Source organism: Dermatophagoides farinae, chromosome 5 (genome assembly GCF_024713945.1).
Source record: "Dermatophagoides farinae isolate YC_2012a chromosome 5, ASM2471394v1, whole genome shotgun sequence".
In the NCBI taxonomy this organism is placed as follows: Eukaryota; Metazoa; Arthropoda; class Arachnida; order Sarcoptiformes; family Pyroglyphidae; genus Dermatophagoides; species Dermatophagoides farinae.
Genome location: NC_134681.1, coordinates 842,774 through 867,977, shown reverse-complemented (window position 1 = coordinate 867,977; position 25,204 = coordinate 842,774). Strand labels below are relative to the sequence as shown.

General features: G+C 27.0%; 3 protein-coding genes across 8 annotated transcripts; 2 read left to right on the top strand and 1 right to left on the bottom strand.

The window, feature by feature from the left end:
• The first annotated feature begins 1,941 nt into the window (after positions 1 to 1,941).
• Cerk (Ceramide kinase) lies at positions 1,942 to 8,846 on the top strand. Its single transcript, XM_075731380.1, is given in 8 exon segments — positions 1,942 to 2,275; positions 2,590 to 3,716; positions 6,528 to 7,037; positions 7,114 to 7,592; positions 7,594 to 7,796; positions 7,853 to 7,917; positions 7,976 to 8,172; positions 8,247 to 8,846. Coding segments are annotated over 7 exon segments (2,862 nt in total). The 5' UTR covers positions 1,942 to 2,275; positions 2,590 to 2,707; the 3' UTR covers positions 8,646 to 8,846.
• On the bottom strand, positions 8,786 to 11,425 carry LOC124500131 (dual specificity protein phosphatase 12). Its single transcript, XM_047064170.2, has 2 exons — positions 10,174 to 11,425; positions 8,786 to 10,091 (listed from the first exon to the last, which is right to left on the bottom strand). Exon 2 carries the CDS (start codon positions 10,077 to 10,079, stop codon positions 9,006 to 9,008), a length of 1,074 nt encoding a protein of 357 aa, XP_046920126.1. The 5' UTR covers positions 10,080 to 10,091; positions 10,174 to 11,425; the 3' UTR covers positions 8,786 to 9,005.
• LOC124499653 (ubiquitin-like protein 3) lies at positions 11,369 to 24,868 on the top strand. 6 transcript variants are annotated; one of them, XM_075731383.1, is made up of 8 exons: positions 15,435 to 15,891; positions 18,733 to 19,056; positions 21,669 to 21,904; positions 21,980 to 22,044; positions 22,117 to 22,172; positions 22,268 to 22,354; positions 22,468 to 22,545; positions 22,608 to 24,868. In XM_075731383.1, exons 3-8 carry the CDS (start codon positions 21,878 to 21,880, stop codon positions 22,676 to 22,678), a joined length of 384 nt encoding a protein of 127 aa, XP_075587498.1. In that variant the 5' UTR covers positions 15,435 to 15,891; positions 18,733 to 19,056; positions 21,669 to 21,877; the 3' UTR covers positions 22,679 to 24,868. The 6 variants fall into 6 exon arrangements, with proteins under 6 accessions (XP_046919547.1, XP_075587500.1, XP_075587501.1 ...); XM_075731382.1 differs by having other exon boundaries at positions 15,628 to 16,066; positions 18,829 to 19,056; XM_047063591.2 differs by lacking the exons at positions 15,435 to 15,891; positions 18,733 to 19,056 and adding an exon at positions 11,369 to 12,225.
• The last annotated feature ends 336 nt before the right edge of the window (positions 24,869 to 25,204 follow it).

Genomic DNA, 25,204 nt, shown 5'->3' with positions numbered 1-25,204 from the left:
AACTTTTAATTATCGAATCGAATGCAACAAAAAAAAATATTACAAATCAAATGATTTACGTCACTAAAGTGTTAACATCAATATATTGACGCCATTACATCCAATAAATCTGTGCACAGACAACAACAACAACACACACACACACACACGCACACAGACAACAACAACAACAACAACAAAATCGGTACACATCACATCACAAAAAAAAAAAAAAATAAAAATAAAAATCTAATGTCATTGTACCTCAGATTACCAAAAAAAAAAAAAAAAAAAAAAAAACGTCAACACTTGATTTACATTCGAATCCATTTGATTTTGAAAATTAATCGAATCGAAAGAAAAAAATTTATCCGTTCAATTCTAAAATGCGTTTGGGCACATTTATAAAAAATCTAATCATCGAGCATGACAAAATATATGTGTCGAAATTATTCCATGATTCCATGATTCTTATTTTTCTATTGTAATACACTATACATACGCACACATACGCAGGATATCCGAACTCAAATTTTGTCAAGATTTTATTGTATATGGAATTCTTCATACACAAAAAAGAAAAATAATACAACAAAAAAAAAGTAGCAGTTATTGTTGGAACAGCCGGTCCAAAAACAATAACAGCAACAACAACAACAACAACAACAATATTAGTAAAAATAATTGAGCAATAGTCATTGTATTTTTTTTTTCATTCATATAAAATATCAAAATACATGTGTGTGTGTGTGTGTGTGTGTAAATTATTCAAGGTTCCTAGCCTAGGCGCCTATATGAAAAAGAGATGGATATATCGATTCGTATGCATTGTGTTTGTGTGTGTGTGTGTGTGTGTGTGTTTCATAAAGAAAGAGAGAAAAAAAAGAGCAATAGAATATATAATGAAAGTTAAAATAAACGAACTGATCATATGAATGTATGTTTTTCTGTTTGTATTATTGTGGTATTTAACGACAAAAAAAAATAATGGGGAAAAAAATCCACACTATACATTTGACGTTGTGTTTTTTTTTCTGTAATCGCCAATCTGTGTGTGTGTGTGTGTGTGTGTGTCATTGTATTTGTGTATTTTGTCGTTTACATTCGGTGGTTTGAATTGGAAATTTTTTTTTTCTTTTGCCTTTTTCATTTATTTCAATTTAAAATGTCGTTATATTTGCACACACACACACATACATACATGAACATCAAGTTGTCGGTATCTAATTCATTGAACAAAAAAATGACAAATTAGAAAAAAAAGAGAATTGTTGTTGTTGTCGTTGTTGTTGTTGTTGTTGTTGTTGTTATTCATTGTTGTTAATTGTAACCAAGTGAAAATCATCATTATACATTTTTTTTTTTGTAATTGAAAAAATTTTTCCATTTCAAATCATTTTTTTTCACCAATTCAAAAACATTTTCTCGATATTAACTGAACTGAACGAACACAGAATGGCAAGAAATGACGACAAATGAAATTCAAATTCATAACGGTATGTATGAATAAATTTTTTTTTTTTACATTCAAAAATTAAATCAATAATACTATATACTATACCCATAAAATTACAAAAAAAAAAAATTTTTTTTCAAATTTGATTCAATCAATTTATATTGGATCATCATTATGAAAAGAAAAATTTGCCTTGAACTATAGTTAATGATTTGGTATTGTCGTAAAAAAATTTTTTTTTGATTTTTTTTCATTAATTTCATTTCAAGGATCCAAAATGATAATTTCAAATATTTATACAGTTATATTGCATCGATTAATGATGAGGATGATGTTAAAAACGGGTTTGGGTGTGTGTGTGTGTGTGTGTGTGCATGTATTTATTGATGCATAAATTTGATTGTAATTAAGATGTGTGGTAAATAGAAACAAAAAAAAATTTTTTATAAATAAAAATTATTATCGATAAATACACAACAGAGAACAATAAAAAACAACAGCAACAACAACAACAACAACAACAAGATAATATTAAACATTACATTCACTACTAATAGATAATGAGATTGAAGAAAACACAACCAAAATTTAATTTTCATTCCATTCAAATATATGATTTAATTGAATTTTTTTTTTCATTCACTGAATACACTCATTGCAAAATTGACATTGAAATTCAAACATGTTAAATCATGTGAATTTTATATCTATTAAATGGCAAGTGGTAATAAATGAAAAAAAGGTGTAAAGTTCATCAATCATCAATCAATTTATTATTTCTGTGTTTACCTCAAACTTCATTCATAGATGGCCACTACTAATATTATGGCCATCGGCAAGGTCTGAATGTTTTTCTTTCAATTTTTATTTCGTGTGTGTGTGTGTGTGTGTGAACTATGTTTTTGTTGCTACCAAAATTCAATCAAAATTATCAACGAAATCAATTTTTTTCATATTAATTTACAGAATTTATAAATCACAAGATTTAATCGGAAAAATCAGAATTCATTACAGATACACTGGTATTCATTTTGAATCACACACATGAATTTATGTTATAATGATGGATGAAAGACAGTTTTTTTATTTTAATTGAATTTTTACGTGTTTTAAAATTTTTTTATTCCTCTTTTTTTTTGCCATTTTGATACTAGGAATACTAATATAAAATAGGAAGTACCAATCAAATTGAATTATTGACAGAAAAATTATTTTCCTCAATCAAAATTCCCTGTAACCAACAACAGCAACAATAAATTTTCATTAACAATCATGTCTTCATCATCAATTTTATATGGTTTTCGTAAAACCAGCAATTCATATACAGTGAATAAAGTAAAATCGTCATCACCAACATCAACAAATTCTAAAGTAATGATATCGGACATTTCAGAAAGCGATGATTATGATGACAATAATAATGATCATCATATAAAACATAGATCAATAATGATGAATGTAAAGACGGTCAATATTGAGTCAGCACCAACAACAACAACAACAAGACATATACCTATTCATCAACATCATTATTCACATGCAAAACAATCAAATAGTGATGATGATTTTTCTAACAAACGACAATTATTATCATCATCAATTTCAACCACTTATGCGTCATCTACATCAAATTATTCGTCATCATCACCAACATCGTCGTCAGATTCATCATCATCATCGTCGTCGTCGTCTACTTGTGAAGATTTATCCAATCGTCATGATGATAGTGACCGTGATGATATTGTCGAAAATCAGAAATCGAATAATAATTTAAATTTAAATAAAACAAAACAACAAAATCAGACAATGTTGACAATTCCATCACAACAAGAACAAAAATCATCATCATCTAATGATGATATTGGCTATAAAGTTAAAGAAAAATCCGTTATACTACAAGATAATGATCAAATTATGAAGAAAAAAAAATTATCATTATCATCAAAATCATCATCATCATCGATTCCGTTATCAATAACATCGAAATATAATTCGGCATTTGAACCAGACAATTTAGATGATGATCATATTGTTGATGATGAAAGAAAAAATGAATTTAAAATAACAAAACAGAATCATTTGAAGCAAAATTCTTTTCCTATTGTTGGAACAATAACTGCACCAGTACAATTAATGGTTTCAAAATTGCAACCAAAAACAGAAAATTGTTTTGTTAGCCTCTATGTAAACAATAAACGTTGTTTAGTTATGTATAATCGTGAATATTTGGCATTTGAACCTGAATTGACCACAACGAAAACATTGTTGGCCAATAATAATGGTAAGTGGATTGTGACCATTTTTTTTTTTCATCACCACATTCAATTACTATTATTAGATTAGATATATAAATGAATTACAATGAAAAAGAAACGAAATTATCATGTAACAATATGTAATTTGGATTTAAGAGGAGAAAAATTTCTTTTTTGACACCCGACCAAAATCGTGTGTGTGTGTGTGTGACATAATCTAAATCGATTGTAGACTCTGTATTTTTCTCTCTTTTTTATCGTTAATCGATGACAAAGTCAATCAACCATATGTTTTCGATTGTTTTATTTGTTGGATATGTGTGTGTGTTTGTCACATGAGTCTATGACAATTGATATGAATGCCTCAAAATGGATTCCAAAAAAATATGTCCATTGTTCACAGTCACATTTAGCATTTCATTTTGTGTTGTGTATAAATAAATGATGAATAAATAAACATACTTAATGTCCAAAAAAATTTGTTTCACGATGATGATGATGACAATGTCCTCGACATTCACCATCATTTGACATATTGTCCTGTTTGTGTGTGTGTGTGATTGACATGTTAGATCATTCATTCAATCATACATATATACACACACACATACACACACGACAACAACAATCAATTTATTTGATGGCGTTTGGCTATTGATTGACCTTGATAAGAAAAAAAAACTACATCTTTGATTTTACAATTGATAAAGATTTATCGATCAATAAATCTATCCATTCATTCATTCAATCATCTTCATTGAATATATATAATAAGTTGATTAAATCCATAAATCAATTGTCTTTGAATGTCAATGGTCCATTCATTTGTGTAATATTTGTTTTCTTTTGTGTCCTATGAAGAATTTTGTTTGTTTTTTTTTCGTTGTTGTTCTAAAACTAGATAACATTTAAAAGAAAAAGAGAGAGAGAGAGAAAGGACAAGTAGAAGGAAAAAAATCATTTTCTCAAAATTCAATTGTTCGGTATTTATAATGATGATGATGATGAGCATGTGGTTCATTGTTCTTGTTCTTGTTGTATTTTTTTTACACTCTTGCACAGGTTTTTTTTTGTGTCATTGTCCTGTTTGCGGAAGAATCTGTTTTCATAAAGTTCGTTGATCATTGTTATAGTTATAGTTTTTTTTTGTTCATTCTATCCGATTAAATAAATAAACACACATCGTTTGTAATCGTTAAAGTTCAAGGCATGATGACTGTCAATAATGATGATGAAGATGATGATGATGATGATGATGATGATTCGGTTGAAAAAAAATTAATAATAATTAGAAGTGTTTTTTTGTTTTGTTTTTTCCACTTAGAATTTTGATCAGATTCTTTTCATGAATTTTAATTTTTTTTTGTTTTCATACTCGCTTCACCTTAAATTTGGTTCAATATTTTCCAACAGTCATTGGATGAGAGATATATTGTCCTCGTTCTAGATATGAATTTTCTTTTTTCAATTTTGTTTTATGGATTAAATTTTTTTTTTCCCATCATTTTCATCAGTGACGAGATTGATTGTAAAAACACATTGCTAAACACGTGCTCGTGTTTACCTGTGTAAAGAATCAAATAGAAAAAAAAATTTTTGAAGCTAAAAACATTCTCATACACACACGAAAAGCAAAAAAAAAAACACAAATTCCTTGAAATTAACGTCAGGAATGTCATCAAAAACAAAACAAAAAAATTGGCACAAAATAGCATACTTTGTAAACAAAACAAAACGGAAAAACGAAAAAAAAACGTAAAAAAAACGCAAAAAAAGCCAAGTCCATGAATTAAAATAATTGTTGATTGTCATTTTGATGGATGTTATGATTATATAATAAAAAGGCCATATAAATTTTTTTTTTGCCTTTTTTTGCCTCTTTTTTTTCTCTCATTCTTCAGCGAACATCTTTGTTTAATCTGTTGTTGCTTTTAAGCATAAAAATAGCAATGATGAAAAAAAAAATCAGTAAACAAACATCAATAACTTGTCATTGAAACGATGTTAATGTTTTTTTTTTAGGAATACGAGAAAACTAGAATTGAAGTGAAACAAAAATTCATTGAAGTTGTTTTTTTTTTGTTTTCCTCTTCTTATTCTTCTTTGAAAAATAAATAAATATAATTTGACCATGTGTTCCATCTACAGATGTGTGTTCTGTGTGTGTGTGTGTGTACGTGCGTGCGTGTGTTTTTTAATGTCCGTTCCATAGGAATAAAATAATTAGCATCATTGATAATATTTACAGTTGATTGATAAATGAAAGAAAAAAAATTTTTGAAGGTAAATTGAATGTATGAAAAAAAGCAGAAAACAGCAGAAAAAAACTTTTGCTAGTTGACCATTTTGTCATGTTACGTAATGAATGAATGGATGGATGATATAATGACGAGGCTTTATAATTGATTGACTAATAATAACCTTGTCTATGTCAATATCTTATTATTTTTTTTTCTTTTTGTTGTTGTTGTTGTTGTTGTTGTTGTTGTTGTTGTTATTATTATTATTATTATTATCATCATCGTTTTCATTATATTAAATCATCATGAAAATTAATAACAATTGAAGTAACTAATTTTTTCACGGAAAGCATTTTTCTATTATCAGCCCAACTATGACTGGAACTGATGATGATAAAATGAAAAAAAAACATTTTTGAGATGGATCATTTTGTTTTTTGTTTCCTTTTCGTTGAAGTAAGAAACAAAAATTCATGGCCAACAATTTTGTGATATTTTTTTTTTAATATTCATAAATCCTTAGTTTATAATTTTCATTAACACATTCCATCCTTTTGTTTTTTTTTTGTTGTATTTTTGCTTTGATTTATATCAAAGATCGTGTGACCATAAAATTATCGGATATGATGGCCGTTTGGATATGTTCATGTCGTATAAGACGTCATAAACAACGTAGCCATCGATCATCAATACCATTATCATGTAATTGTATTGAAAATGAGCTTAAATTACAAACACAATCATCGTTATCATCATCATCAATCACAACATCATCAACAATGGTAACAAAAAATCGTCATGAATCAATGATAAATCCTTCTAAAAAACAGCCACCATTTATGGTACGAATATATTATACTATATATGATTTACCATCACGAAACAAAAATGGCGGTTTCCGTTTAGAGTTATTGACACTTAGTACACATGATGATGATCAACATCGACAACGACAATCATCATCATCATCGGCATCGGCATCGATGACAATTCAATCAATTTCATCGAATAATAATAATAATGATGATGATGATGATGATATTGCTATTCATCGTGAAACACAATTATTAACAGAAATTGCTTATTCAATTCGTACAAAATTAGAATGTATGTATTATTATTATATTTGAAATGAATTCAATGATTTTTTTCATCTCAAATTGAATTATTATTATTATTATAGCATTTGATCGTCCAAAACGTTTATTATTGTTTATCAATCCATATGGTGGAAATAAAAAAGGAATACAAATATTTGAAAATAAAATTAAACCAATTTTGAATATATCATGTATTCGTTCGAATGTTATAATCACTGAACATGCTAATCAGGCTAAAGAAATATTGTTGGCCGAAACGACTGATTTGAATGATTATGATGGCATAATATGTATTGGTGGTGATGGTATGTTTGGCGAAGTATTGAATGGTGTATTGATTCGTACACAACGTGAAAATCAAATCAATTATGGTAATATTGATGCAATGTTAAAAAAACCAGCACTTAAACTAGGAATTGTACCGGCTGGTTCTACGGATGCTGTTGTTTATGCAACTTGTGGCCATAAAGATCCAATTCATTCGATCATATCAATCGTTTTGGGACGTACAATCAATATTGATGTTGGTGCTGTTCATAATCGTGATGAAGAACAGCTGATTCGATTATACGGCTTCATTTATGGGTTATGGATTTTTTGGTGACACTATTCGTGAATCAGAAAGAATCCGTTGGATGGGTACAAAACGTTATGATTGGGCTGGTGTGAAAAAATTTCTCAAACATCGTTTATATAGTGGTGAGATAAAAATCTGTTTAGAACCAAATGATGGTTCACCAAAAGATTATAATCCATGTGGCATCAAGTAAGTTTAATACATTCATAATCATTCAGTTATTAATCATTCAATGTTATGTTTAGCTGTTCAACATGTCAACAAGCTGGAATCAAATCTAGAGAAACATTGAGCGCCGATGATTCACCTGGTATGTATTGGTTTTTTTTTTTTTGGTTCATATTTCATGATTTCATATATTATTACAGCTTGTATCTCGATACGTGGACGATTTTTAGCAATAAATTCGGCAATAGTATCCGGTCGTTGTCATATGAGTAAATATGGTATGTCACCAATGGCACATGTTGGAAATGGATGTGCCGATCTGATACTCGTATCTAAATGTTCACGTTTTCAATATCTAAGATATTTATTCAGCGTTGCTTTTCATACAAAAAGTCCTGTAAGTGTGTTTGAAATGATTTTCATTTTTTTTTAATATTATAATCCATCACTGTTTTTTTCCACCGTTTATAGTTTGAATTTGATTTTATCGATTCATATCGTGTTCGTGAATTTGAATTCAATCCAATTGTTGAACCAACACACAAACGAAAAGGATATATGTTTGAAAAATCTATCGATTGTGATTTTTTCGATACATTCGAAGAATGTGATTATGGTTATGAATCGGCTATTAATGACGAAATTAATATTGATCGTGTATCGAAAAATTCATATAAATCAAATATTCAACGACAAAAACAATCGAATCGTAAAAAACGATGTATATTAAGCTCAAGTGTTTGGAATTGTGATGGTGAAATTGTTAATGATCCAGCCATACATGTAAAGATTCATTGCCAATTGATTGAATTGTATGCACCTGGATTCGATGTTGGACGATTATTGGCCAATGGTAATATACGACAATAATTTATCAATGACAATGATGATTATTAATTTTAAACGAACAAATTTTGTAATCGAAAAATTGGTTTTGTTTGTTTTTGTTTTTGTTTGCAACAACAACACACACACACACAGTTATATAATTTCAATTTATTTATTCAAAAATTTTATTATTATAATTAATAAAGAAATAATAAAGATTTTATTTATTTTATAATCAATAAATTAATCAATCAGTGATCAATATGTTTCTATAAAAAAAAAAATTTTTTTTTGATGAACAATTTTCAACTGTTTGAGCAAAATAGAAATAGAAAAATTTTTTAAGAATTTATCAAGAAAGAATCACCAATATTTGATATTGCTGCGGTTATTCGTTGATGATTATTGAACAATATAAGTGTCAATTTTTGAACGTGTAATTGATAAAACTAATGGTACAATCACTTCATTCATCCATGGATAATCATCATATTGTACTGTATATATAAAACGACGATAATTATATGGTCGATTCCATTCAAATCTTCCTAATTTAGTTTGACATTTTGGACAATCAATTTTACCAGATTTTTGTAATGAATCAAAATATTTCAATAAATCATCGGCAATCCATTTTACAATGATTATATGAATTGTACCATCAGCGTCATTATTAGTAGACAATACATGACGATTTGTTGTATTGTTATTCTGCTGTTGTTGTTGTTGTTGTTGCTGCTGCTGGTCATTTTCATTATCAATAAGATCATTTTGATTGAATAAAATTGATCGACATGATTTACATTTATAATAAATACATTTTGGTTGACAAACCAACATTGATTGGTTTTGTTGTTGAAAATATTCTTGAAACATTTTTAAATAATTTAGAAAATTTTTTGCTTTACGTGATTGACATTGTATTGGCTGTTGATGATCATAATATGAATCAGAATATGAATGTACCATTCGATTGAATATATAACGTCTCATCCAAACATTTGTCATTGATAAATCACCTTCAAGTTTTTCATATAAAGCTAATTGACGACGGAAACCAAAATTTGGGCCAATAATAATACGTTTTGATTTCACTAGACGATATGCATCATTAAATGATGATGATTTTTGGCTTTTCATTAGATAGGCAATGACGGTAGCTGAACTACGTGAAACACCCAATGCACAATGTACAAGAACATTTTGATTATTTTTTAATGATTGATCAATAATTTGAAATGTTCGTTCCAAATATACCAGTAGATCTTGTTGTTCTTCATCATCTAATTCAATAAAATAATAATTAATTGAATCAATTCGATTGAATTTCGGTAGATTTGATAATATCGATACGATTGTTTTAATTGAATATGTTGTCAATGTTTGTGAATCAAGTGCAGAATCCAATGAACTAAGATATAATCCGGGTAAAATTTCGGACATTTCAGCATAATCATATTTGATCAATTTTGTCATTTTTTTTATAATCTGTAGTATTCAAGAAAAAAAAATAAGAATCAAAAAAAAATCGATAAGATTTTTTACAAAATTGATAATCACATGTACTTACAATATGAAGCAAAAACAAAAAAAAAATTTACATCAACACTATCCAGCTACTTAGCACATCCACAATCAGAAACGGTGTTTTTTGTTGTTGTTGTCGTTGTTGACGTTGTTGACATTTACATTTTATTATGTCTTTCTTTCACAAACATTCAACAAACTTATCTACATGTAGACATTGAATAACTGTGAAAATGAAGAAAAAAAAAGTCAAACTACTACATTCTCTCTTTTTCTTTTTTTGATCACCATAGTTTTATTCTTTCTCATTTTTTTTTCTCACTCACTCTCTCTCTCTCCTTAAAAAATTGAATGTCAATGATGAAATAAATCAAATGTCATAAGATGATGATGGTGGTTGAAATGTAAAATTGATAAAATAAAAATAAATGGAAAAATTTGCAATGAATATAAATCAAAATAATATATATATATATCAAACAGGATGCCACCGCAATCATCATCATTATCCTTGAAGAAAAACATTTGGCATTTAGCCAAAAAATGAAAATAAATAGTGAAAAAATTGTAAATGTTTTTTTTTTGTAACTGTGTGTGTGTGTGTGTGTGTGTGTGTGTGTGTGTGTATGTGAGCAATACTGAGTATGAAAGGAAATAATAATAACAAATAAAAAATATATATTCATCAGGTTTGATCAATCATTGTTAACAATTATGATTTCAATCATCATTACACACATTGATGATAGGTGATATAGGTATATATTTCATGTATGATGCAATAACAATTACAAGAAAACAAAAACCATTTCTTTTCTTTTTACTGATTAAAACATTTCGATTATATATCGGTTACTGTGGAAAAAGTACATTTTTGTATATATATAAATTGTTTAAATAAATTCATTGATTCAAAATATTATGATTGAGGGTTTTTTCCAGGAAATTTATCAGTCAATTACAGTTGTCGTGTGAATTTATTGAAAAAACAAACAAAAAACCGATATATATGCTTATTATTATCAATTTGAACGATATTTATATGAAACTAATATAACACAAATCAGAAAAAAAGAATGAAATGAAAATATCATGCAATCAACATACCCTTTTTTTGTATAAACAGGAAAAAAAACAAAACATCATATCATCATCATCAAAATTTATATATCAAAAAAAATATGAATAAATAGAGAAAAAAAATGAATAAGGTCAAAAAAAAATGAATCCAAAATGTCGAATGTTTTTTCTTTTCTTCTTTTTTTTGAAAATAAATTGAATGTGGATTTGTTTTGTTTATTTTGATTTTTTCAGTCACTTTATCGATGAATAGCACAATTCGTATCCATTGGTAGTAGTGGTAATAAATTAGTAGTGGTATTGTTCCATTATAATAATAATTTGAATATACAAACGTAAAACTCATTATAATTGGTAAACTCTCTGTGGCATACAAACAACAACCCCAATGATGATGATATATTGTTCCATTGTGTATATATCGTATTGACTCATCATCATCATCATCATCATCATTTGTTATTGTTAAGAAAATTGATGCTGTTCGATTATTATGAATTATGTAATGTATATATTATTATAATTGTTTATTTCATTTCATCATTAGAAAATTGTTTACCGCTCTATTTTTTCTGGTAACCAATGAACAAACAAACAAAATTTCAAATCAATAAAATAAATAAACACAAAAAATCAAATATGTTGTTATCATTATTGTCTTCTTTGATCATCATCAATATTGAATGTTGAAAATATATTGTTTTCTTGTATGCATATCATGGAGTTATCATTATTGATTTGATTATTATTGATGGCATTAATGATAAAAAAAAAATCCTTCTTCATTGATCATCATCATCATTGATAATAATCGTTCATTTTGAAAATTGACACCGACTCAGACTGAAATTACTAATTTCATTTTTTGAATCTTGAATAATTTCCATCTACAAATATATAGAACAAACGTATTGACGTTAAAACAACAACAACAACAACAACAACAACAGAATTTATACGAATCTGGAATTTTTTGCGCATATATCTTTTGTTTCGAACACACTTTTGTATATCCGTATGTATACAGTTATCTTATGTTTTTTTTTCTGTTTTCTGTTTTTGTTTTGTTTTTGGCTACTGCACTTTTTATGGAGCAAAAAACCTGGTTGGCTTGGCTTTGCTTCTTGTATATGAATTTATGGCAAAGAATTTTTTTTTTACATTCACGCATCATTCTCTTCTGGATGCATGCATGAATGTGCCAAAAAGTATATGGGAAAGCAAAAAAAAAAAGAAATGACCACGAATATGTGAAATCAAATGGAAAAAAAAAATTAAATATAAAATCGTCAATGAAAAAAAAAGTGTGTCCCAAGTCTCTTCCCTATAGGTGGTTGTTAATAGAGATAGGCCATACGGCCCACGCGTCATTTTATATCGTATAAACATCGACATTGCTCACTAAAGATTACGACGATTAACCAAACCAATCATCCATATCAAAAAGGAATTTTCTTTTTCATTTGATTCAATAGCTATCTGCGCTGACTCAAGAATTGGTTTTGTTTCTGCCTTTATAATAAAGAATCATAATTCTAGGCCAAATAATTCTTGGCTTTCATTCTCCTTGTAAATATCATTCAAGGAGGCATCATCAAAATCTTTATATTCTTTTTTTACTACCTATTTATACTACTATTATTATTACTGCTACTACTACTACTACTATTATTATATGGAAAAATAATCGACTATACTATAACGAATTGAATGAGAATTTTGAAAAAAAGAGAAAAGATGAAACAATAAATTCTTTATGCGCATCATCCAATACCGTAAATTTTTTTCTATCTCTCTCTCTCTCTCTTTATAACAGTTGTGTGAATCTATTCCAGTTAAATATAAATGAATGAGCTCTAAGTATAAAAATTCTATTTTACAATGAAAGAAACAAAACAAAACAAAGAAAAAAAAATATTCTATTTATTATAATAATCTAAAATATACACTGTGTATGTGTGTGTGTGTGTATGTGCGATACATTGGCGACTGGATATAAACAGTAACCACTCTAAATCTAGTCACAACTATCACATAGAATTTTTTTTTTCATTCTATTACTGTTATAACTAAGCCATTAACAACAGCAACAACAACATCACAAGAAGAAAAACTAAAAGAATTTCGGGTAAAAGCCAATCTCAAGTTTTTTGTTTTCTTAAAAAACCAAAAAATTATTATATTCAATTCTGTGTCCATATTTTGTACGACTGTATATATATATATATTTACTTATAATCCGTGAACTTTGTTATCATGTGAATGTTTCTTTTTTTTTTTTTTTTTTTTTTTTTTGTTTCTCTCTGTCGTTCCACCATCATCATCATTTCATATATGATTTATCTTTCACCTTAATTTTGATCAATTTTCATCATATAAAATCAATCAAAATATACTTTTCATTCATCATCAATTGCATCTTTTTTTTCCCCCCCCATTGAATAATAATAGTAATAATTTCTTTTCCGTTCACAATCTTTTTATTTTATTTTATTCAATCAATCGATTCGGTGTTTCGAATTCAATATAATAATATTTGAATTTTATTTTTAACTAACAGGAAATTGTTCTTTTTGAATTTATTGAATCTTTCGTTTTTTTTTTGTAAAAGTAAAAGCTTACATTTCATTTCAATCAATTTCGATCATCTTTTGAAATAAACGGATTTGTAAGCAAAAAAAAAAAAAAGATTTCTTTTTCGAATGTTAAATGCATGATAAATCTATATCTTTTTCCGGAAAAAAATTGTCATGTCATATAATCCGGATATAATTTTTTTTGTCTGCTTGATGAAATTCAACAACAATTTTTTTTTTTTTTTTGATTATAATATAAGGGGTATATATAAATTTGAAATTTCTTCATTTCATGATTTTTTTTTTGTCATTTCTTATCAACATTATCATTAACAACATTAACAAAATCACTAACCCGAATGAATGTTTGTCACCAATTCGTATAGTTGGTGATTGATTGCAAAATTTGTATAAATAAACCCCTTATACATCCATAATCAACCAACCAACCAACCAATCAATCAGCCAGTGATTGTGTGTGTGTGTGTGTGTGATGATAATAGATATATTACAATATAATATCAATCAATCAATGAAAAATAAATTGAACCATAGTATAGAAAATTTTATTGTCCTTGGTTTATCATCATCATCATCATAATGTTTCGTTGTGTATGTTTGTTTGTGTTTATATGTGTCTAGAATGTTCGATATGTAAAATAATAATAATAAAAAACACACTTTTCAAATTAAATCGAATTGAATGATGATGATGTGAAGGTTTTATTATTCGTTTTGTATTTTTCACTAGTCCATTCCGTTAATCTTATTTTACAATATAAACAAGAATCGGACCATATGATTTTCATTTACAATTTGTGAATAATATTTACCAATTCGTTTCTTGTTTTTTGATTTTCTTGTTGTTGTTGTTGTTGTTGATATTAACATTAGGATGAAAATTGCATTTTCGAACTGCATGTTCTATGATTATGATGATGATGATGATGATGATAATCAATACGACAATTATTATCAAATATGAATGAATGAAGAGTTTAGATTTTTTCTATTTATTACTTTCATTTATAGAATTAGAAGAAGAAGAAGAAGAAGGAGAAAAAAATCGATTCGACTAGACTGGAAATGATAATTTTGATTATAGGTTTGATTTTTGTATTTTTTTTTTTGATTTATCATCATCAACAATGGTTGACTGTATGTATGTGTGTGTGCTTGTTGCTGGAGCTGATTACTGATCGATTTCCTTTCATAATGAATGACATGACAAGACAAGATCAAAATCTTTTTTTTTTCTTCAATTTTTTTTTCTCCTACCAATCGATTTCATCATAAATATATATATTTGTCAGGAAAAGAATTAGCTTGGAATCAAGATTCATTTTTTTTTTAACAAGAAAAATTAATTGAAATGAAACATTAGCATTGTAAAAGAATAAAAATCTAGACCGTCATTTCCATTTCCGCTTCCATCATCATCATCATCATTGTCGATGTTGTCGTCATATAATCATGTCAATTTCCCCTCAAATCAACTGTTTTTGGTGCATTTATGTTTTATGTTTTTTTTCCAATGAAAAATAATCTTAATGATCATTGAAAATTATTATCTCATCATTAATTGGAATTTTTTTTTTTCATAAATCATACATATCGTATGATGATGAATATTTTTGTTATCTTGTCTGTTGTTGTGTGAGTGTGTCATATTTTTTTTAAAGAAAATTTTATCTCCACAAACTATCTAAGATTTTTTTTTTCGCATTTCTCGCACGTGTGTGTGTGTGTGTAATTTGATTGGTTTGCAAACAGAACAAACAGTTTTTTTTATTCCTATTCAAATATATATAAATGATTCATCAAATTAATGTATTTGAATCAATTCGATTCAGGTCATTATATTCTAATTAATTCTATGAATGATTTTTAGTTTTTTTTGTTGGTTTTTGGTTTCGACGACGGAATATTCCCATCGACAAACAAAACGAAAAAAAAAACATTGTCATTGTCCTTTTTTTTTTTTGCTCTCTATCGATTATCGAAATCGAATCAATGTATCATTGATGTGTCAATTTCCATTATAATGGATTTGTACATCGAATTTTTTTTTAAATGGAAAAGTTTTGTGTGTGTTTCCATCAATGGTAGAAATTATTTTATTAGCTGTTTACTGTTTTGTTTTGACTATTTTTTTTGTGTTCCATTAAATTTGTAATTCCATTATTATTATTATTGTTGTTGTTGTTGTTATTTTGTCATCAACACCATCAACATCATCATCATCATCATTATTATTATGAACCTAAATTGTAATTTTAGGTTTGTTTTTTTTTTGGTTATTTTTCATAAAAAAAGTGAAAAATATTGCCATTTGTCATCAACATCATCAACATTATTATTATTATTATTGTGAAACGAAAATTCGTTACCAATTTAAATTCCCATAGACATGAAAACAAACACAAACAATTTAATCCGATTCACAATTTTTATTGGTGCATATATTTTCAATATTCTCTAGTTTTTTTTGTTGTCAACAAGTTTTGTTCATGTATGCTCTCTCTCTCTCTGTTTGTGTGTTTACGTTTGTCTTATATTTGACCCGGTTCTTTTTCTTTGCCCACTAATTTTCGTATTTACCAAATAATATATTTGTGCATAACAACAATATTTTTCTTCCATCTATCAGTCTGAAAAGAAAAGCAGTAACAAAAAAAAAATTACCAATGATTGGCCCAGTTTTTCGATTTTTGTTGTTGTTTTCGTTAAGAAATATAATGAGTTTATTATTATTATTATTACTATATATCGTACAAATATATATATATATAATGACAACAATAATAAACAAACCTAGATCAATATGTCAGCCAAAAAAAAGAATGATTATAATGAGAAAACTATACAAAAACACTGAAACAAGAAAAAAAATCAATCAGATCGATCTTGAATCTGAATGAATGAATGAATGAATGTGAAAAGAGAAAAAAAAATTTAAAGGTATGCTTTAAATTTAAAGGTATGCTTTGTTTGTTTCTTTCTTTTTTCCATTTGTCATCATGTCTTTATATTTGTGCACCAGGTGCAAGATTCTTTCAAATTACCAAGAATTTTTTTTTCGATTTGCTCCCATCATCATCATCATCATCATCATCATATATAAAACTGCAAAGAAAATGATAATTCATTGTTTTTGTTTTTTTTTGCCTCCATACCTACATCATCACCATCATTTTCTAGATTATTATTCTTTTGCTGGTGATTGTTGTTGATCATAATTCATTGTATTTACTGGGTTTTTGTTTTTGTTTGTATAGAATTACTGGGTTTTTGTTTTTTTTTTATTTTGCTCAAATATGCAGAATTCATTCATTCATTCATTTTGTCACAACACAATTAGTGTACATACATTGTGTGTATAGATTTTCAAAAATTCAGGTGACAATTTTTTTCCGGTATATATTAATGCTAAAAATAGGCCATTAATTATTATTATTATTATATATTGTCATCATCATTATAATGAAAAGATCCCCTTTCACCTTTTTTTTACTTGTAAAGCCATTTAGTTGATATTTTTAGAATAATTTTCTCAAGAATCATGTTGTTTTTCTCATTATCTTTTTTTTCATTTCATTTCATTTCAATTCATTTGTGTTTAATCAATACAAACTCATTTTTCTAAATATATAATTTGTATCCCAAGTGGAAAAATATCGATTTATGAACAATGACGACAACGACAACAACAACGAAAACGATGATGATTGACTGAACGATAAAAAAAAATTATACCGATGTTTGTTTGTTATTTACAATAGATGTACATTATCGTTTGTTATTCTTTATGTTGACAAATATACTATAGAAATTCCCTGTGTGGCCAGGAAAAGGAATTTTTTTTTGTATGAAATTAATAATAAAAACGAAATGAATGAATGAATGAACAAATGTAGAATAGAATTATTGTAACAAATTGTGGATAATGAAAATTAATTTGAAAACAAAACAAAACAAAAAAAAATTATTGTGACATTGTTTCAGGAATTATATTGGTGATGACAATGATCATCATCATTATCATTGATTGAAATAATGAAATGAATTTCAACCCATCATTTTGAATCAATCAATCACTCTATACTTGAACTATTACATATATATGCAGACATATATTCAATTTTTTTTTTGTTCATCATACAATGTATATATGTATAATATAGATTTGCTTGTAATGTACATTTTTTTTTGTTATTAATAATAATTATTATGATGATGATGATGAACAAGACAAGGACATGAATGAATTTTGTTTTCACTTTTTTGTTTCTCACTCTTCGTTCTGTTTTATTGAATAATAATGATAATGATGATGATATATAGCTTATTATTATCAAGATATAATGATTATAATGTCTGATGGTCATTTTTTTGTTTTATGATTCCTTATTTAATGAAATTGAATCAATGAAATTCACCTGGCGGATAAAAAAAAAATGTTTGACATCGACACATGGTCATTGCCATCATCTTCATATAATGATGATGATCATCATCATCATCATGGCCATAGAAATATGAATGTTAAAAGTTTTTTTTTCTTTTTTTCACGTTCACTTTCTCTTTATTTCTTTTTTTTTTGTCTCTTTTTTCTATTATTATTATTATTATTCAACAATGTAACCAAGGGAAATGTTTGTGTCTCTGTTTGTCTGTGTGTATGTGTGTGTCTATTTGTCCTAGACCCAAAAAAAATCACATTATTATTTTTTGACTTTGATATTTCGCAGCAAAATTACTGACACTATTACTGTGTTCATTCTTGTTTTTTTTTTAATAATCCATATATACATGTATACTGGCTACTTTTCTCATCTCCAAATGTGATTGAATTCCGACAATCGCCACCACCCCACCACCAATGAATGTAATTTATTTTGGTGATGATTTTTTTTTTGATTCTTTTTACATCTAATAATTAGCAGATTTCAAATTTTTTTTTTGTTTTCAAAATTCATTCACGTCAAACATTATGTAACTTGTAAAATGTGATTTACTTGTTTTTATTTTTGTTTTTCTAGATAAAATAAAATCGGCTTTTCTTTTTCGTTTGTGTTTCGCTTGTTGTTTTTGTTCAACAACAAAATCATCATCATCATCATCATCATTTTTAATTCGCTCATCATCATCATCACCATAAAGTGAAATAGGCCATGATTATTTTGAAAGAAAAAAAAATTTGTCATCATTATTTTCAAAACTTTTTTAATATTTAAATATCTATAATGCCCGGTCATTTCCATTTGTTTGTATGTGTGTGTTTTGGTGATTTTTTTTTCAATTATTCATATGTTTATTTATCATTTTTCTTCATCATCATAACATTTTGTTGTTCTAATTCTACATTTGTTGTAATCGTATTTGAAAAACTTTCAAATTTAAATCCTTTTGTTTTTGTTTCTTTCTCTTTGATTTGTTTCAATTGACAAATACGAATATGAATAGTACTGAGATCGAACAACAACAACAACAACAACAATGAAACATATGAATACCGGAGACATACACACACACACTCACACACACACACATACCTATGTGTGGATGTCTTTGAAATAAAACAAAACAAAACGAAACAAAAAAAAAATGAATTTAGTATTTCACAAATACAATGAGAGAAAACAGAACAGACAAACAAACATACAATTAATATAATATATTAATGTACCAGAGAAGAAAAAAAACTCAAACATAAATTGATTTCTTGTATTTTTTTTCCTTTGACTTTTTCTGTCGTGTGTGTGTGTGTGTTTCCGTTTGACCGAACACAAACAATTGGATGAACTGTTTTATCCACACACACACACACACATATACGTGAAAAAAAATTGGTGGCATTCTCTCTTCCTGGTTTTGTTTATCAGCTGCAATTTATTTTGTATTGTACTCAAAGAATATCTCTCTCTCTCCATGTGTGTGTGTGTGTGTGTGTGCTCTATGGTTTTTGTCATGAGGAATGTATATATTCAAATTAAAAAAAACAACAACAACAACAAAAATATATAACAAGTTTGACGAAATATGAGACAAAATAATAAAAAAATTCAAAGAAATGAGAAAATTTCCTCTTCATATTTTTATTTTTTTTTTTTTGAACTTTTCTCTGTCACTGTTTGATTACAACAACAACAACAACAACAACAAAAAAGTTTTTTTTTCACTGATTACCTAGCTGCCCCTTTATTTTTTTTTTTTTTTTTGCTATCAAAACATCATCATCATCATCATCTGGGCCGCCCATTTTGTTTTGTTTTTTGTCATTGTTTGCTGCTACTGATTATCATTATATTATTGTTATATGTTGTTGCTGTTGTTATTATTATTGTTGTGGTTTTTTTGATTTTTTTGTTTTCTTTTTACTAATTTTTTCGTTTTTTTTGTCTTTTCTTTTTTTTCTTGTTTTGCAAATATATATACAATACAGAGTGTTTTAAAATTGGAAAACATTTTTTTTTGTTCTCAAATTTTATCAATTAAAATCGATATAATTTGTAACTTTTGAGGTGAAAACCAATCATTCTCTGGATCATCATCATTTTTAATTCGCTCATCATCATCATCACCATAAAGTGAAATAGGCCATGATTATTTTGAAAGAAAAAAAAATTTGTCATCATTATTTTCAAAACTTTTTTAATATTTAAATATCTATAATGCCCGGTCATTTCCATTTGTGTGTATATGTGTGTTTTGGTGATTTTTTTTTCAATTATTCATATGTTTATTTATCATTTTTCTTCATCATCATAACATTGTTGTTCTAATTCTACATTTGTTGTAATCGTATTTGAAAAACTTTCAAATTTAAATCCTTTTGTTTTTGTTTCTTTCTCTTTGATTTGTTTCAATTGACAAATACGAATATGAATAGTACTGAGATCGAACAACAACAACAACAACAACAACAATGAAACATATGAATACCGGAGACATACACACACACACTCACACACACACACATACCTATGTGTGGATGTCTTTGAAATAAAACAAAACAAAACGAAACAAAAAAAAATGAATTTAGTATTTCACAAATACAATGAGAGAAAACAGAACAGACAAACAAACATACAATTAATATAATATAATATATTAATGTACCAGAGAAGAAAAAAAAACTCAAACATAAATTGATTTCTTGTATTTTTTTTCCTTTGACTTTTTCTGTCGTGTGTGTGTGTGTGTTTCCGTTTGACCGAACACAAACAATTGGATGAACTGTTTTATCCACACACACACACACACACATATACGTGAAAAAAAATTGGTGGCATTCTCTCTTCCTGGTTTTGTTTATCAGCTGCAATTTATTTTGTATTGTACTCAAAGAATATCTCTCTCTCTCCATGTGTGTGTGTGTGTGTGTGTGCTCTATGGTTTTTGTCATGAGGAATGTATATATTCAAATTAAAAAAAATAACAACAACAACAAAAATATATAACAAGTTTGACGAAATATGAGACAAAATAAAAAAAAAATTCAAAGAAATGAGAAAATTTCCTCTTCATATTTTTATATTTTTTTTTGAACTTTTCTCTGTCACTGTTTGATTACAACAACAACAACAACAACAACAAAAAAGTTTTTTTTTCACTGATTACCTAGCTGCCCCTTTATTTTTTTTTTTTTTTTTTTGCTATCAAAACATCATCATCATCATCATCTGGGCCGCCCATTTTGTTTTGCTTTTTGTCATTGTTTGCTGCTACTGATTATCATTATATTATTGTTATATGTTGTTGCTGTTGTTATTATTATTGTTGTGGTTTTTTTGATTTTTTTGTTTTCTTTTTACTAATTTTTTCGTTTTTTTTTGTCTTTTCTTTTTTTTCTTGTTTTGCAAATATATATACAATACAGAGTGTTTTAAAATTGGAAAACATTTTTTTTTGTTCTCAAATTTTATCAATTAAAATCGATATAATTTGTAACTTTTGAGGTGAAAACCAATCATTCTCTGGATCATCATCATTTTTGTCTTTTGTTTTTCAAATTCTTTGAATTTTTTTTCCTGTCATTCTTGTTTGTGTGTGTATGGTTTCCTATTTGGTTATATCAGTTGGAAAAAAATGGCCGATACAATACCATCGGATAAGGTATGATGTGAATTGATTTTTTTTTCTATTTTTGTTACAAAATTTTCTATCGTTTCGTTTCGTTGATTTTGGTAGATTAATTTACGATTAATAATGCCAGCATATGGTGAAAGTGGTAAAGCAAAAGATTTCATATTTTCGTAAGTTTATTTAATCCTTCAAATTCTGTTTTTAATCCTTTTTTTTCTTTTCATTCGTACATACACACATAGACCCAGTGATTCGGCTGCAGATATAGCTCAATTTGTTTTCAATCATTGGCCTGATGGTATTATTTTTTTTTATTTTTTTTTCGAAATAATAATCATCATCATCATCATTATATAAAATTCAAATCTATAAATAATAATATTTTTACACTAGATTGGGCCGATCAAGCTGTACCGAAACCGGAAATATTACGATTAATTTTTCAAGGCAGATTTCTACATGGAAATGTAACATTAGGGAGTGAGTATTTTTTTTTGTTCTTCCCCTTCACTGATGATAATGATGTTCATTTTTAACATTTTTTTTTTTGGTTCATTTTTTTCGGATGTGAAATTTCGAAATTTCAATTACAGTTTTACAATTACCATTAGGCAAAACGACAGTCATGCATCTAGTGCCCAGAGAACATTTACCTAAAGTCAATTCACAAGGTATTGTTGATGGATTTTCATTATTACAAATTAATTGATTTTTATTTCATTTTTCCATACAGATAATTGCCCAAAAAGCAAAGATAGAAGTAGTGGATGTTGTAGTTGTTTAGGATCATGTTCAATACTCTAACATTGCCTCAATTTATTCAATGAAGAAGAAAGAAGAAGAAACCCCCCAAAAAAAAATTTGTATTTGTTTGTATTGAACGAACAATATGATTTACAAATACAACGAGAATATTATACTTTATTAATAATTAATATATCACCACCAACATTACAAATCCATCATTTTTCATTATTGTGGCAACATCAAATTTTTTTTTTTTTTTGCTCTCATTCTTCGCCCTATATATCTATCTCATTGGATTGAATCATCATAATATCATTATCATTGATCATCAATTGTATAAAAAAAAATTTATTGATAATTGGATCGAACACATTCAAATCACATTGTTGTTGCTGTTTTTCATGAGATTTATTCTAACCTAACGAAAAAAAAAATTCCACATCTTTTTCTCTCCATACTCCATCATAGACGCCTGTAATGGAGTGATAAAATCTTCACACATACACACACACACACACATCAAATTACGATTGTTATAGCATTTGTATTCCGGTTAACAAACAAACAAACAAAAAAAAATTTTTTTTCTTCTCCATCTTCATCCATTGTTATCATTACTATTGATATATGGCCAATCTATATCATCATTATCATCATCATCATCATCATGATCATCAAACTTCTCACACCCATACCTACACACACACACACACCCAATCATTTGTTATGAAACAGATTGTAATCAGTGAAATTTCAGTGTTTTTTGTTTTCACACATATAATTTTCAAACAATTTCGTGGCTACCGACAACAAACAATAATCGTAATAGAACAACCATTTTGTTTGATTGGATTGGATGATGACGATGATGGCAATCAATGGTGTTCATTATTCATATAGCCAAGATATATTGAAAGATTTCCGCATATTCTAGAATGAAAATTATTTTTCCAATCACAGGAAATATTTTCATCAAATTAAATTCTCATATATATACACACACAAGCATATATAACATTTGTAATATGAACATTATGGATAATCGATATTAATTAATCAACAATCAATCAATCAATCAATCAATGTAATCAACAACCAGTTATTGTTAGTGATAATTTGTAAATTTTCTTTTTTTGTTTAATGCGAAAAAAAAGATCATTACAATTATAAATACACTAATAATACTATGACTACACTTATAAACACACACACACAAACTGACATGTTAAGTTACAATTGGATCAATACAAGACATACAGAGAGATAAAGAAAAGAATTCAAATGTAATAGAAAAACATGTTGTAAAATAATAATCGAAAAAAAACAAAATTTTATTAGATTTCCATCACATCAAATCCATTACCATTATAATTTGATTGATTGATTGATTTTGTTTTACATTATCTTTGTTTTGCCATCACTTTCTTCATTTCTTCATTTTTTTTTTCATTTTCATGAAAAAAAGATTTTTATTTCTTCAAAAAATTTCATTTTTTTTTCTCTCATGCCAAAAACAAACAAAAACAAAAAACAAAAAAAAAACATGATGTGTTGCAGAATTTGTGGCTACTGAATATTTGATGACGAATGAAAAAACAAAACAAAAAATAGTATTTGTTCCATTATTCAAGATTTACACACTAACTCATTACACACACACACACTCATACACTCATGCACAATATGAGGCCAAAAAAAAGCCCAGTGTCAATATATATTCATTCAAATAACGATTGGCATTCATACAATTTCCTGTGTTTTTTTTTTGTCTTGTTTCTTCGATTACACAACAAATATATATATATATATCAATCATGATGATGATGGTTATCAATGATTAGAAATCATCATCAACAACAACATCGAATATTCATTATCGGCATAGGAAATTTATGAGTAAAAAAAAAAATTCGAAGCAATTTTTTTTTCTTCAACAACTTTGATACAATTATTGAATGATTTTCTCCTTTAAAAAAAAAATTTTTTTGTTTTTGTTTTTTTTCGGTTTTTTTGTTTTTTCAGTTTTTTTTTTTTGGTTTTTGGTTTTGTTCTCATCACACACACATCATTTATGCTCTAAATTCAAACACAAGTTGAAACAACAACAACAACAAAAACAGAGAGCAAGAGAGAATGAAAAATAAGGTCAATTATTATAAATATTTATATATTTCAACAGTGATGATATAATTATATTTACAAATAAAAAAAATGAATAAAGTTATACGATTTTGAATATATGCAAAATTAAGATGAATAAAATCAATTTATAACAACAACAACAACAACAACGATAACAACAACAACAACAACAGCGATTGGATTGTGTGTTCACTTATTAATAGACTCCTATTTAGGGTCATGAAACTTTTTTTTGTTGTTGGTTTTTTCGCTTTTGGCTTTTTGGCTTTTTTTGGTTTTTAATTACAGGTGACAGGTGAAGATGATGATGATGATGACAATAATTACAATTAAACCAATTGCCGAAGTGTGACTGAATTATTTTTTCTTTCCTCAATTTTTTTTTCGCTGGTTTGTTTGTTGAATTTTTATTATCCAAATCGATTGTTGATTGTTGATTAT

Coding starts and splice junctions, on each gene's coding strand:
- LOC124500131 (XM_047064170.2), bottom strand. CDS start 10,079: ATGACAAAATTGATCAAATATGATTATGCTGAAATGTCCGAAATTTTA.
- LOC124499653 (XM_047063591.2), top strand. CDS start 21,878: ATGGCCGATACAATACCATCGGATAAG. Junction 21,905..21,979: donor ATACAATACCATCGGATAAG/GTATGATGTGAA, acceptor TGATTTTGGTAG/ATTAATTTACGATTAATAAT. Junction 22,355..22,467: donor TGGAAATGTAACATTAGGGA/GTGAGTATTTTT, acceptor TTTCAATTACAG/TTTTACAATTACCATTAGGC.